Here is a 13,312-nt window from a genome sequence, read left to right on the forward strand (position 1 = left end):
TCTTGGAGAACTTTGCTTTACGGTAGGCATAGCACATGTGTAAGTAATAAAATAAATAAAAGCTACTGGGTGCTCTGTAAGTCAGTAAATGTGAGCCAGTATCTCATAATGGAGGGGAAAAAAAACAGACAGAGAAACTGTGTCATTAGATGTAAGTATTTACTAAGTTAGTATTTAGGTTTTCATTACAAGTGAAGTGAGTCAATTTATCTGCTCCAAAAAGGCCTTTTAAAGAAATTTCACTTTAAATAGCCCAGAAATATGAACATACAATAAAATACTAAATGGATCGTGACACACTGTAGGGTTTTACTCTGAATCTGTTCAACATATGCCTCTAGAAATATGGTCTTTGTTTTGCTGTCATTAATGAAAAAAAAAAAAAAAAAAAAGGAAACTAGTACCTGCATTTAAAAAGTAAAACACAGACAACATGGAACAACATTGGGTCACCTCATTAGGAACCCATATTTGTGTGAAGGAGGGCTACAAGTGTGGAAAATTAAAGAGTAATATTTTTCTTTCGCATTCCTGTCAAATAGACAGCGATAATGCTCCTTAAAGCTGGCTTGTGGTTAAAACTCAAAAGAAGAAGAAGAAGAAGAAGAAGAAGCAGAAGCGACAGTAGAAGAAGAAGAAGAGGCAGAAGCGTCCCATGATGCATTGCACTGCCAACGTATGCAAACAGGAACATGGCTACCGGTGTTTAACATAAGCAGTCTTCAAAATACTCTTCTGTCTGCCCGATACAGTCTGTGACAACCCGACATTTGTAGTGCCGCCGCGACGGAAGAAAAGTCTCCGTAGAGGGTATCGGCAGAGGCCACCGACTCTGAAAACAGCGCCTCTGTTGTTCTTCAATCACAGACAGGTAAGCTAACCCCTAGCTAGCTAGCTGAGCCGCTGTTAGCTATGGTTAGCTCACTCCGAAGCTAACGCTAGCAGTGTCCGAAATCATCTCAATGCACTTCAACGTTCACATTTGTGTGGTAACCGTTTGGTTACTTTAGTTATTGCCGGAAGAAAGACGTCGCAAATCACGACTTAATGTTAGAGATTTATTGTTAAATGTACACGTAAACCGATGAATGAAATCTGTAGTGTTTTTTTTAAGAGCCTTAACACGACTACAACTCTGTGGGGTAGACGATGGTTTAACGCTTTAGTCATTACATTTACTTAAAGGCCAAAAGTCATCGTAATGAGACATCGACACATTTATACATACGTATATAATTGCAGGTATTTGTATTCAGTCCATTATTTCAGAGAATCTTGACGTAGAATAATTTAAAAAATAGGAATCATCAACACCAGCCTTTCTTTTGAGAGCAACAACAACTAAAACCAATATACATACATATATGCAGAATATACTGTATGTTTTTAATTTGCTAATATGTTCCCCTCAAGTTCAACAGTCTTATTTTCCCAGATAGGTTTGAGAGGAGAGCCTCTCTGTGAAAACATCACACTTGCTCGTTAAAATCTCCCTGTTCAATGGACGAGTTAAACCGTCTCTTGGACTGTTACTGTGACTTTGCCAAGTAGTGTCACGATCTTTAAACTGCAGCTTAAAAGATTTTCATGTGTAACATATTAATAGAGCAACAGCTAATACATGTTTACATGTGATTTATCTTTAAGCTCATTGTCCCGTAACACTGCCAAACATTCACCATTTCCAGTGTCTTAAATATGAAAGCTCTGCTTGTAGACAGTTAATCAGTTAAACTTAGCAATGTTAATGTGTCACTGTGGTCCTTGTAAAAATGTGTTGTAATTTTATCACAATTTTATATACAAATCAAAGGTCAAAGGATGCTTCTCATTGTCTACAAATCCTGTGAAAACACCAGAAACCAACGATGTGTCCGTACAGCTCTCCACCCTGCCTGTATTTAATCTTGTTCATATAGTTTAACTTTTTTATATGGCTGCCTGCATTGTAGTTTGAAGAGATGGGTAGGTTTTGCAAATGTTTTAATGACTATGTTTTTTTCTGGTGCTTTAATACATATTTGGTTTGAGCACCAGGTTAGTGTTTACTGCAGCAGGATGATGTGCACTATACAGCGTTGATGCATAATGTACAGCACGCATTTGCTTTGTGTTGGAAAAAAAATGCATTTAAGGGTTACAGTGAAAATCTTATTGTCACTTGAAGACAATGAAGGTGTCATCAGGTGCTGGTGGCATGTAGTGAAGAAAAGACTGTTTTGACTGGTCACATCAGAATCAGGATCAGGTGGAGGTCAATAACTTGTTGGATGAAGAGTGGAGACGTTATAACAGCTTTGCTTTTTGGGCTTTGACACGATCATAGTATCCTGGTAGCTAGTCCATTAGTCCTTGCTAATCCTTTCATTAATCCATTTATAAATAACTGAAATTAATGTTAAATAATACTTTTTTCAACATTTTCACATCAGGAGAAAAACATTTAACATTTGCAAGGATTGATAAAAGTAGTAATATACAAAGGTACACTGAATGCTTTACTCCTAAGAACAGAATACTGCAGATTTTTGTAGCTTCTCCTGGCTGCAGCCTCCTGCTCTCTCTCTGTAGGCCAAGCACAATTAATCTCAAACCAGACTCCTTTCTGTGGAGCAGATTTGCTTTAGATAACGTCATCAGAACTACTTTTTTTTTTTTTTTTTTTTTTTTTTTTTTTTTTTTTATTCTCCTTGCTATCCAGCCTTTGGAGACATTTGTTCAAATTCACAAGAATATGTCAGTCTAATGTGTTTATTCAGGATGTTGCTTGGTAGCGTGAAACTGGAGCTCGAGTTTATCGAATAATATTTTGCTTTTAATAATAACTGGTGTACTTAAGAATATCCTCTGTTTCTCTTTCAGTGTGTGTCATCATGGCGAGTCCAAGGACCAGACGAGTTCTGAAGGAAGTTCGGACCGAGGATGAAAACAACGTAAGGGCCCACATCAGCGTATTCACGAAGCCTAGTTAGTCTAACTAAGATCACCTCACTGGAACCGCATACTTTAATTCACATAGAAGACAGCAGGTGTTTCATGTTGCACCTTCTCACAGGCCTCCAGAAAATAGCCCCCTTTCATTTTCGACTAAATAAACAGTGACCGCAATTTCATGGACATTTTGTTGGCTCACATCTTTGGCAGAAGCAGTAGGACAGATGTAATGTCTCCTAGCTTCAATAAAAAAAAAAAAATGTGTTAATTAATGTGTCATTATTCTGTATTAATCAGATGACAACTAAGAAAATGTTATTACATTTTTGTTTTAATTTACGTTTTGGACAGAAGTATTAACTTCCAGTTTAATGTTATAACATTTGTCTAATAGCTAAATGGTAGCTTTAGATAGATAGATAGATAGTTTCTTTATTAATCCCAAACTGGGAAATTTCTCTGTAGGTGTAATGAATTTACAACCAATAACCAAACAAGCATGTGCAAATGTGCAAGAAAAACAAAAGTCCAGAGTGTCATCTGTCACACACAGATGAGGAGTTGTACAGACTGATGGCTTGGGGCAGGAAAGATTTCCTGTGGCGTTCTCTGAGACAGCGAAGTTGTCAGAGCCTTCTGGAGAAGGTGCTCCGTTGTCTGTCTATTGTGTGGTGGAGAGGGTGGTCAGGGTTATCCATGATTGATAACAGTTTGTTCAGAGTCCTCTTCTCCACCACCGATTCAAAAGTTTCCTGTCTGCAGCCAGTGGTAGAGCCAGCCTTCCTGATCAGTTTGTTCAGTCTGTTGGCGTCACTGGCTGGCTTTAGACTTATTTCTAAACAAAACCAGGGTCCTGCTACATATTCTTAAACACAGTAATACATTCTTTATGCCTTGTGTTTTGTTTTCAGCTGTGTTTCGAGTGCGGGGCTTTTAACCCTCAGTGGGTTAGTGTGACATACGGCATTTGGATTTGTCTTGAGTGCTCTGGCAAACACAGAGGCCTGGGTGTACATCTCAGGTAAGAGGGGTGGAGTGTTTTATGGTCTTAGTAACATTTGAGAAATTCGCATTATGGTTTTTAGCATCTATTAATTTCACATGAGATCCCTTTTAAACTCCATCTGCTAACAGTTTAGAGTGTAGCCATCAAAAGTATTATAAGAGCATCAAGGTGAATGATCTGTTGGGAATGCATGGATGAGTTTTGTGAATGTGTTCCTCTATTAGAAAAACTGTGTTCTCCTGCAGCTGAACAGCAGTCAGCATGTTCCTTCCATTCGTTACCAATGAACTGTTACAGCCTGATAATGTTTAATTCATCTCCCCCGCACCCGTCTGCAGTTTTGTGCGCTCGGTCACCATGGACAAGTGGAAAGACATTGAGCTTGAGAAGATGAAAGCTGGAGGGAATGGAAAATTCCGCCTGTTTCTTGAACTCCAAGATGATTACGACCCTAACTGGACTTTACAGGAGAAATACAACAGCAAAGCTGCTGCACTCTTTAGAGACAAGGTGAGTCGCACAGAGCTTAGGTTCATTTATTAAAATATGTTTAGTTTTCTAGCAGCCACATCTTCGTTAATTTCTTAGACATTACACAATTAGAACTGAATTCTTCCTCTAGTAGGTTATGTATTTTGGCGGTGTGTTGTAGCATCGAAGTGTTTACTTTTAAAGTTCGACAAAAACAGACAACTGAATGTGGAATGGACTGATAATAAAGTTGAAAAGGCTGTTCCCTGCTGATCAGAAAAATGTATTCATTCAACACAGGTGGCAACTTTAGCGGAGGGGAAGGAGTGGTCCATCGAGACGTCCTCTGCCAGAAACTGGACATCCCCTCAACCCAAGACCAGCCTTTCATCCTCTCATCGGTATGAATGGATAAGGTTTTAAACATACTGGTTCTGTGTGTAAATCCAGATACGGTAAATGTGTCTGTCCTTCATTTAGCTCTGGAGGAGCTGGACAGACCTCAGCAAAATCTGGCGACAAAGCTTTTGAAGACTGGTTGAGTGACGATGTTAACTCTTATCAGAGGTACAGTTTGCTCTCTTCTGTTGTGTTCTGTAAACGGAGGCTGTTTATTTTTTTTTTTTTAAATATGTTTTTCATTCTTCTTCAGTGGAGGTGGTTACAGTGGGAATCAAGAGAACCGATACGTTGGCTTTGGCAACACAGTGACCCCGGAGAAGAAAGAGGATGACTTCCTGAACAATGCTATGTCTTCTATTTATTCAGTAGGTCATGATTTATAAATATGCTGTCTATACACACTCTGGCCACTGTATTGGGTACACCGTGCTAGTACAAGGTTGGACCCTTAATTCTTCACGGCATAGGATGCATTCCTTAGAGAGCAGCAGATGTCTTGGCTGCACATCCATTACTCTAATCTCCCGTTCCACCACATCCCATAGGGGCTTGGGTTGAGATCTGGTGACTGTACACCAGTGTTGCCTCTCAGCCTCAAACCAGTCTGGGCATTCTCCTCTGACCTCTTGCATTAACAGGTCTGATATCTGACATATCTGGCCACTCACCCACTCTTTCTCAGACCATTCGCTATAAACGCCAGAGGTGGTTGTGAGTGAAAATCCCAGTACTCAGACCAGCCCCATGTGGCACCAACAAACGGGCTTAAATCACTTTTCTTCCCCGCTCTGATGCTCTGTTTGAACTGCAGCAGATTGTCTAGACCACAGCTGTCAAACATACGGCCCGTGGGCCAAAAGTGGCCCGCCAGAGGGTGTAATCTGGCCCGCTGCATGAATTTGCAAAGTGCAAAAATTACATCGAAGACAAGGCAATTTCACTAAGAGAAGAGGACAGAACACAACAACACTACACTGGGACCCAGGACTAAACAGCAGACAGCAATGTGCCCAAATTACACAAAATTTCATTCATATTTATTTATTTTTTTTAAGGACAGTTTATTAAATGTTAACATTCTCCTAATTTACTTGTTCTGCTTTGCACTAAAACAAAAGGAAAAAGTTATTTATAGGCTGTTATGTTACTGATCCGGCCCCGTTTGTGATCAAACTGGGGCTTGCTTTGACCCCGCCAGTCTAGACCATGCAATGAGTTGCTGCCACACGACTGCATATTTGCATCAATGATCCATTGAACAGGTGTATACCTAATGGACTGGCTGGTGACTAGTGATTTTTGTTGTGTATATTTTCTCCTGCTGACTTATTTATTTATTTTTTTTCTTGTAGGGCTGGAGCAGTTTCACTGTTGGAGCTAGCAAGTTTGCTTCTATTGCCAAAGATAATGTAAGCGTATTTAAAGCGTTTAAAGTATTTACACAGTATCACATTAATAGAAAAGGAAGTAATTATTCTTTTTTCTTTCCTCCCTGTGCAGACGAGTAAACTGGCAAACCAAGCAACCTTAAAGGTAAGTCTAATGTAGTCACAGATAATCTGTTAGTAAAGGTTTCCTCTGTCCTCTTTTGTAGTGCCTACTTTCTTAAAGGTATCAGCATTCACAAACTGTCTCTTAACATACAATTCTTCAAGCTGTAATGACTATGTTATTACTTTTAATATCTCTTTGCCCTCTCTGGATGTAGTTAAGGGGCTATAAAGCGCCCCCTGAACCGGTAAAGCTGTTTATAGGTGCATGGCGCTATTTTCACATCATGTTTTTATTTCTTTTAAGATGCACAGTTCCTCTTTATATATTTTTTTTTTTTATATTTCTTTTGTCAGCTTGTCATTCATTTTCAGTTTTTAAACATTAAAGCGTTTCTGCAAAATGTTGGCAAATGTCCTCTTCACACGCTTCTGCTTGGTTATATCGACACACGGCATTTTGTCTATTTTAAGTTTGTGGATAACCTTTGAAAGACAGCTCGTCACTGTATTGTGAGAGCGAATGTATTATGGGATGGTGGCCATGAGTAATTGCTGCCCCTAATATAGAGATGAGCAGAAGAGCTGTTCACTCACAGCCTTTGATAATGGGTTATCCATTCATGCATGACAGTTTTTGTGTTCATTGCTAACAGCGCTGAAGGGATGTAATGGTTTTCAGTTGAGACAGTTAAAAAAAAAATCGTTATGAAGCATGTTATTCTCTGAAGAGTAAAAAGCAAAGCTGTTCTATTTTGATATTTGGGATTACATGTGCTCCTTTTAAAATGCTGCTAGATATTAATCAGCGTGTGTGCACGGTGTGTCCTGCAAGACGAAGTGCACACCGATGCAGGTGCTTTGAACCATTACACCCTCTAGTGCTTGTTCAGTGTCATGGTGAATGGGAATGATCTTCGTGCGGCTGCAGAACAAGCAGCTCGGTGTCTTGCACTACTGTGAATGTTAAACTGTGTTTCATTCAAGTGAACTCTCCTCTCTTGACTTCCAACTAGGCCACTGAGTTAGGACATACATTAAATGAGAGTGTTATCAAACCTACCCAAGAAAAGGTAACATTGATGTTTGAAGTTGTTGGTTTGGTGGTGGGTTGCGGTGCTTTTAGACATCAAACAGCTTCAGATGTGAATGTGCTATTTTCTCCGCTGCCTGTCTGTGCCACTTTATCTGCTTTACGCCAGCGTGCATTAAACGACAAAACCTCAGACTTCAAATATATTCCCCCCAGTCAGTGACTCAGCCAGGATTTGCAGAATCATACAGCTGTGAGCTGTTTATTTGAGAACATTTGTGAGTCAGTGACATGTCAGCACAGTCACTGGATAAGGCTTAAAGTGCACTGAATAATTTTCAGTCCAAGTTTAAAAATTATGTCTCAATTGAAGATGTTTTCACATCCGTTCTCTTTGCAGACAAATAGATTTTTTTAAATGATCAATTAAACTAAGTTTGGTGTTACATTACATGAACTATTTTAACATACAGTAGAGAGCATAGTGCATTGGCTGTGTTGTTATTCAATATAAATCTATCACAAAAATTCAAATCGGATGTATTTTCCCATTCATCTGGCTAGAAAATCTTTGAATTTTTACTTTTTTTGGAATAATGTAAGCTATGGCAAAATAAAATGCAGCTTCTTATGTGGTGAGATTTTCTTTTTCAGTTGTGTAAACATGAAATATCACATCCTGGAGCTCATCACTTGAAAACTATTGCTCAATCTCTTTGCAGATTTGGTGTGTTTGAGCTATTACACATAGACGTAAGCTTTGTTTTTGCCGTCGCTTATGATCTGTCACCATTGTTGAGGTAACGCTGAGTGTTCTCCACATAAATGCTTCTGCATAACAGCTTTGACTCTCAAGTGATCAGTTCCTGGATGTGGTTTTTTTTAGATAGATCAAATGGGTTCAGTAAGAATACAGGAAGCGCACAATAGAAATAATAAAATAATAAGTTAATCTCATCTACTAGCCATGCAGTAGTTTATTCTCTATGTCAGGACTAAAGACAGACATGAAAACAAATTGCTTTTGTCTTCTAATGTACAGCTGGCTTTGCTGATTGAAGGTGTAATCTGTGGCTTGTGCTTCTATAACAGTCTTTCTACCGTCTCTCTTTTTCTCCTCTTAACAAAACACATGAGCGCTTTAGCCACAATCAAAAATGAGCATTTCAAGTTGTGCTTAACAAACATTATTTAAACAAAGATTCTTGTTTGTATAAGTTTTTTAATATTAATTTGGGTCATCCAGGTGAAAGATGGCAAATTGCTAGATGAAATGGCAGTCAGCATCACGGGGCTGGCAAGCAAGGTAGGACTGGGCAGACGACTGCCACGCTGTAGTGGTGCAAAACCAGTCTCCTGAGCGAGGAAGCACGGCCCCGATCCAGCGCTAGGCTGCTTTAACGTGGACTAAGTTCACAAACTGTACGCAAAGCGATGCAGGGGAAGCGCCTGCCTGCCTGCCTGCCCGCCCGTCTTTATAGCCCTCCATGGAGACTGGTTTTGCAATGTTGATGAAAGTTTGAGCAATACTAATGCAGTTTAATTTGTTGTTTTTCTTGCTGCCATTTGTAATCTGGTGGTGAGTATAATGTAGACGACTCTTATCATGTATAACAAGTTTGTTTATATAAAAAAACTGAAACTAAATTTGTAATGTAGTCATTTGTTGTGTAGCTATTATTGTTTTTATTGTATCTAAGTAATCGGTTATCGATATATTTCTTGATTTATTGTCTTTTAATTTAGTTGTGTGTGTGTTAAAGTCATGTAGTTTTGACTTGAAGTTGCACCTTTTATAAATATGACTCTGTTCCTTAGGTTCAGGGAGCTGGTGCTAAGCTGACTAATATATTCTCTGGAAAACCTGAAGATGGGTAATACAACTATTCCATTCAAAGTTAAATCTTAAATTGATCTAGTTACGATAAACATGAGCTGTTAAATCATTTCCTTATTTTTCCTGCCGTGTTTAGATCTACCGGAGAGAGCTACCAGAACATGGATGCCACTGAGGGCTATCAGGGGAGCTCTACCCAGCCTGTGTCAAAGGACTTCTGGGAAACCTTTGGCAGCAACACTTCCTTAAAAGCCAAGAAATCTCCCAGCAGTGACAGCTGGACCATCGCAGATAATTCCGCAAAGAAGAGCTCTGACAGTTGGGACAATTGGGGCTCCGAAGCGGCGTCCAACAACAAACACAGCACAGAGGAGAGCTGGGAGGCCTGGGACAACAACTGGGACAACGCGGATGGTAAAACAAAGAAGAGTCCTACGAAACCTGCTGAGGAAACCTGGGATAATGCAGACTGGTAGTGACCTCACAACCCGCACATGTCCTTACCCCTTTTTTCCTACTCAAGCCTTCTTCTCCTGTCCCTCTTCCCCCCCGTTCATCTCACTGATACTCTCAGGAAGGAGAGTGTTGTGTCCGGTTAGTTCATGTCAGTGCATTCAAAATATATTTATTACACATTCAAGAAATAATGAATGAAGCCCATGGGTACGTTGAGCTCATTATAAAATGAATATTCTTAAAAAAAAATTAAATATATTGACTTGCCGTCTTGTATTTTATTGTAAATTGCCTTCATCGCAAGGAATCAAAATCAGCCAGTGTAGATAGGGTCATGATTAACTGTATGGGCTCCCCAAATATCATACTCTGAATGGTGAATAAGCCAGAGTTCAAACCGCATCGTGGATTTAATGACGCTCGGTTTCGCCACACGAAAAGAAAAAAGCAAAAAGATGCATGAGAGAAAAGATCTGACGCTGTAAATATGAATCGTTGTAAATAGAGTATGACTGACTAAACACTAATCACATCGATTTTTGTGTTTGATCAAATTAAGCCCCTAGGTGTTTTGCACATTTTTTTTTTTTTAATAAAATTTTAATTTAGAATTTTAAATTTTTTTTTTGACTGAGTAAATCCCATCCTGTGATTACAGTGTTAATATTAAAGCAACAGAAAGTCATTAATTGTGTGGAAAAGTTAAATCAAATAACTGAATGTCTATTGGGTTAGGACTAAATTACCTTTATGGTATTAATCGATATCTTTAATACAAATTTTTTGTTAAAAATGTGCAAAATAGTCAAGGGATTCTAAATCAGCATTCTGTGTCCAAAACAAATGTATTGAAAATTGCCCCTTTGCTAAAATGGTTCCTTTAGGCTTTCACATTACATTCATTTTGATCGGTTGACGCAATATATTGTTTTTATTCCCTCTTTTTCTTTTTTCATTCTCTGTCATTGCCTTTCTTTTTTTGTCATACATCTCCTCTAGTAATCCTACTTTATAATGATTTATACAGCAAGTAATTAAAGTACTGTTCCTTTATTTACGTCACACTCGAAGTCCATGTGTTTGTCAAGCTAAAATATACCAGGAATAGCTGCCAATACTGCACAGGGGAGTAGGGGGATTTATTGGAATATTATTGCGTGTATTTCTTTCCGACTTTGAAGGTGGCCGAATTGACTTTTAGCTCAGGCCGACTTTGATTTTGGACTTCACACAGTCGGCACAGGCTGGATTTACTTGTAAGGAGATCTAATCTAGACTCAGGCCAGAGCAGGCTTCTCAACTAACATGTATTCTCTTGGAAATGAAGAGGAAGGGTTCGTGTTGTTGGATGAAATAAATAGTTTTATTCTTAATTTTAACGCATATTGTTAAAATGTGAATAATTGATGTCTACAGATAATATACAACGTGAAGTAGCTGATTTTCGCATGAGAGTCCCTGTTGGCATGGTAACATACTGTGCATCCTGTATGAGTGCGATGGTTGTGTTTCAATAACTGGACGGAGGTAGGGGACCGTCGACTGGACTGTGACCTCAGCTGAGCCGACGGGTCGTTGTAAATATAATCTCATGTGTGTGAAGCCACTTGTTACGAGTCAACGAGTCGAGTGTTATCGCACCCTGGTCGTTACATGTCGCGAGGGTTTAATGTCACAGATATCTTCACACTTTGTATGAACATCTCAGTGGCTTAGTAATATTAATGAGGCTCATTATACGCTTGACAGTTAGATGGTCATAGCTCTCAAGCGCTTGTTATGAATTAATTCAATCAGCCTGGAGCCTCCCTCGGATTAAATGGCAGCTGCACTCGCTTTGTTCGTCATGGATGCAAATGTGCTCAATGTGAAACTGGGTATTTCTGTAACATTTTAGTAAAAAAAAAAAAAAAAAATGTCTGGGTTGAGCATCTGCCAGTCTCGCTGCACCGTTCGTTCCCTTTAACCCTCTAAAAGTTTTTTAATTTCCTATTTATTGAGCATCTGTGAGTTATTAATGGAGCAAGAATCATGTGACTCACTTAAACACCACTTACCATTTACAACTACATGTTGATCTACACTTTTTACATTTTTATATCTAATATCAGAGGATGTCATCTGATTCTTTGAGCCTCTGTGTCTATCAGTGGCCAGTAGTCTCTTATTACCTGCCTGCAGAGCAGCGTACCAGTGCAATATAGCGACTGGACTGTTTATTTGGATGTTGCTGCACTCCTACAGACAGCCTGGGCCGTGTTAGAAGCAACATTTTACCATCCCAGCATTTGTCGTTATTCCATGCTCATTTTCCTACCTCTTGAGAAGTTTTCAGTTTACTTCCTGCTTTTGAATACTGATGCATTTTTTATTTTACTTTTATTTTTCTGTGGCTCATTTTGATGCTTTGTAGCATCAGAGCAGCAAATGTGAGTCTATACTGTGTTGGGTGTGTTTTCAGTGACGATGCAGTGCTGTTTAAAAAAAAACAAAAACAAAAAAAAAAAAAAAGGAAAGAAGATCACTCCTGGAACGTTTATGTCGCTGGACCTCTGCTGTCGTGTTCATGTGCGGTTGCGTGTTAAAAGCCTTAAACAGCTGTGTTTGCTTTCTGTCGATGCCAGTGTCAGTTTGCCCTGTGTGTCGCTGATGCAGTGAGTCGTACGTGATAATATCAAATGTTTCCATCAACTTTTCTTTTGGAGTACGTTATTTATTTCTCTTTATTTTATCATGTACGGACATGAAACGCACACATTGCCAAAGTTTAAAAAGGGAAATATCGGAACAGTCTCAGATCTGTAATACCGTAGCTTTTCCTTTAGTGAATGTTGGGCTTACTGCTACATTTGATCCATGGACAAACTGCAGAATGCGTCACTGAATGAAATGCATCTAATTGGTGTTGATTTTTTATTTATTTTTTGGCCACATTATCTGACTTTAAACTTTCCAGAGCAGCGGTAGAGCTCTTTCTCTGTGCCTGTAGACTGGGTACGTCTGTGTTTGTTGATGAAACTAATTATGTCCAAAATGCTATTTTTGATGTCATGCATGAGATGTAATATGGAGCTAAATACATTCGGTCGTTTCCTCAGTGAATTAAAGTGCAGTTTGTTTGCTTGATCCCCCCCCCCCCCAAGTTTCACCAGCAGCCATCCTATGAGGTGAGCCAGTGTTAACTACCCATCCCCGATGAGGCTGTGGATATTTTTCTTATTTTTTTTTTTTCTTTTTCCTGTACACATGGTTTCTGTGTAAAATAAAAATCGTACTGTGCTGTGAATGTCTGTATGGTTGTTAATGCCATAACTGACGGGTCAGTTTGATTATTGGTTCAGAATCAAGTCGACGTTAATGTTTTTAAAGTAACATACCAAGGCCGCATACACTCTCCTGACACTTTATTAGGTACACCTGCTAAAACTAATGCATTTTACACCAATCAGCCATAATATTAAAACCACTGAGAGGAGAAGTAAATAACACTGACCATCTTGTGACATTTAATGTTTTGGACCTTGCATTCATGTGTTCCTTAGACATGTAGCACCCACCTAGACCAGACCAGACACCCCCACCCCATAGCAATGACACTCCCCAGCAGGATGCAGCCTGACACAGACACACACACAAAAACACTTTAGGAACAACTAAAAAAAAACAAACATGAAGAACAGCAC

The 13,312-nt window shown here is 39.1% G+C and overlaps 1 protein-coding gene across 3 annotated transcripts; it reads left to right on the forward strand.

The window, feature by feature from the left end:
* Positions 1–673: 673 nt before the first annotated feature.
* Positions 674–13,015, forward strand: arfgap1 (ADP-ribosylation factor GTPase activating protein 1). 3 transcript variants are annotated; one of them, XM_084542554.1, is made up of 14 exons: positions 674–871; positions 2,863–2,933; positions 3,846–3,955; positions 4,279–4,450; positions 4,712–4,812; positions 4,892–4,978; positions 5,064–5,178; positions 6,166–6,222; positions 6,314–6,346; positions 6,522–6,551; positions 7,320–7,376; positions 8,583–8,642; positions 9,155–9,210; positions 9,310–13,015. In XM_084542554.1, exons 2-14 carry the CDS (start codon positions 2,874–2,876, stop codon positions 9,647–9,649), a joined length of 1,278 nt encoding a protein of 425 aa, XP_084398680.1. In that variant the 5' UTR covers positions 674–871; positions 2,863–2,873; the 3' UTR covers positions 9,650–13,015. The 3 variants fall into 3 exon arrangements, with proteins under 3 accessions (XP_084398680.1, XP_084398681.1, XP_084398682.1); XM_084542555.1 differs by lacking the exon at positions 6,522–6,551; XM_084542556.1 differs by lacking the exons at positions 6,522–6,551; positions 7,320–7,376.
* The last annotated feature ends 297 nt before the right edge of the window (positions 13,016–13,312 follow it).

This window comes from Chelon labrosus, assembly GCF_963514085.1.
Source record: "Chelon labrosus genome assembly, chromosome: 4".
Taxonomy (NCBI): Eukaryota; Metazoa; Chordata; class Actinopteri; order Mugiliformes; family Mugilidae; genus Chelon; species Chelon labrosus.

What these genes read in the sequence shown, in the direction of transcription:
- arfgap1 (XM_084542554.1), top strand. Translation starts at nt 2,874, where the DNA reads ATGGCGAGTCCAAGGACCAGACGAGTTCTGAAGGAAGTTCGGACCGAG. An exon ending in CTTCTATTGCCAAAGATAAT is followed by an intron (nt 6,223 to 6,313) that starts GTAAGCGTATTT and finishes CTCCCTGTGCAG; the next exon opens with ACGAGTAAACTGGCAAACCA. An exon ending in TCACGGGGCTGGCAAGCAAG is followed by an intron (nt 8,643 to 9,154) that starts GTAGGACTGGGC and finishes TCTGTTCCTTAG; the next exon opens with GTTCAGGGAGCTGGTGCTAA.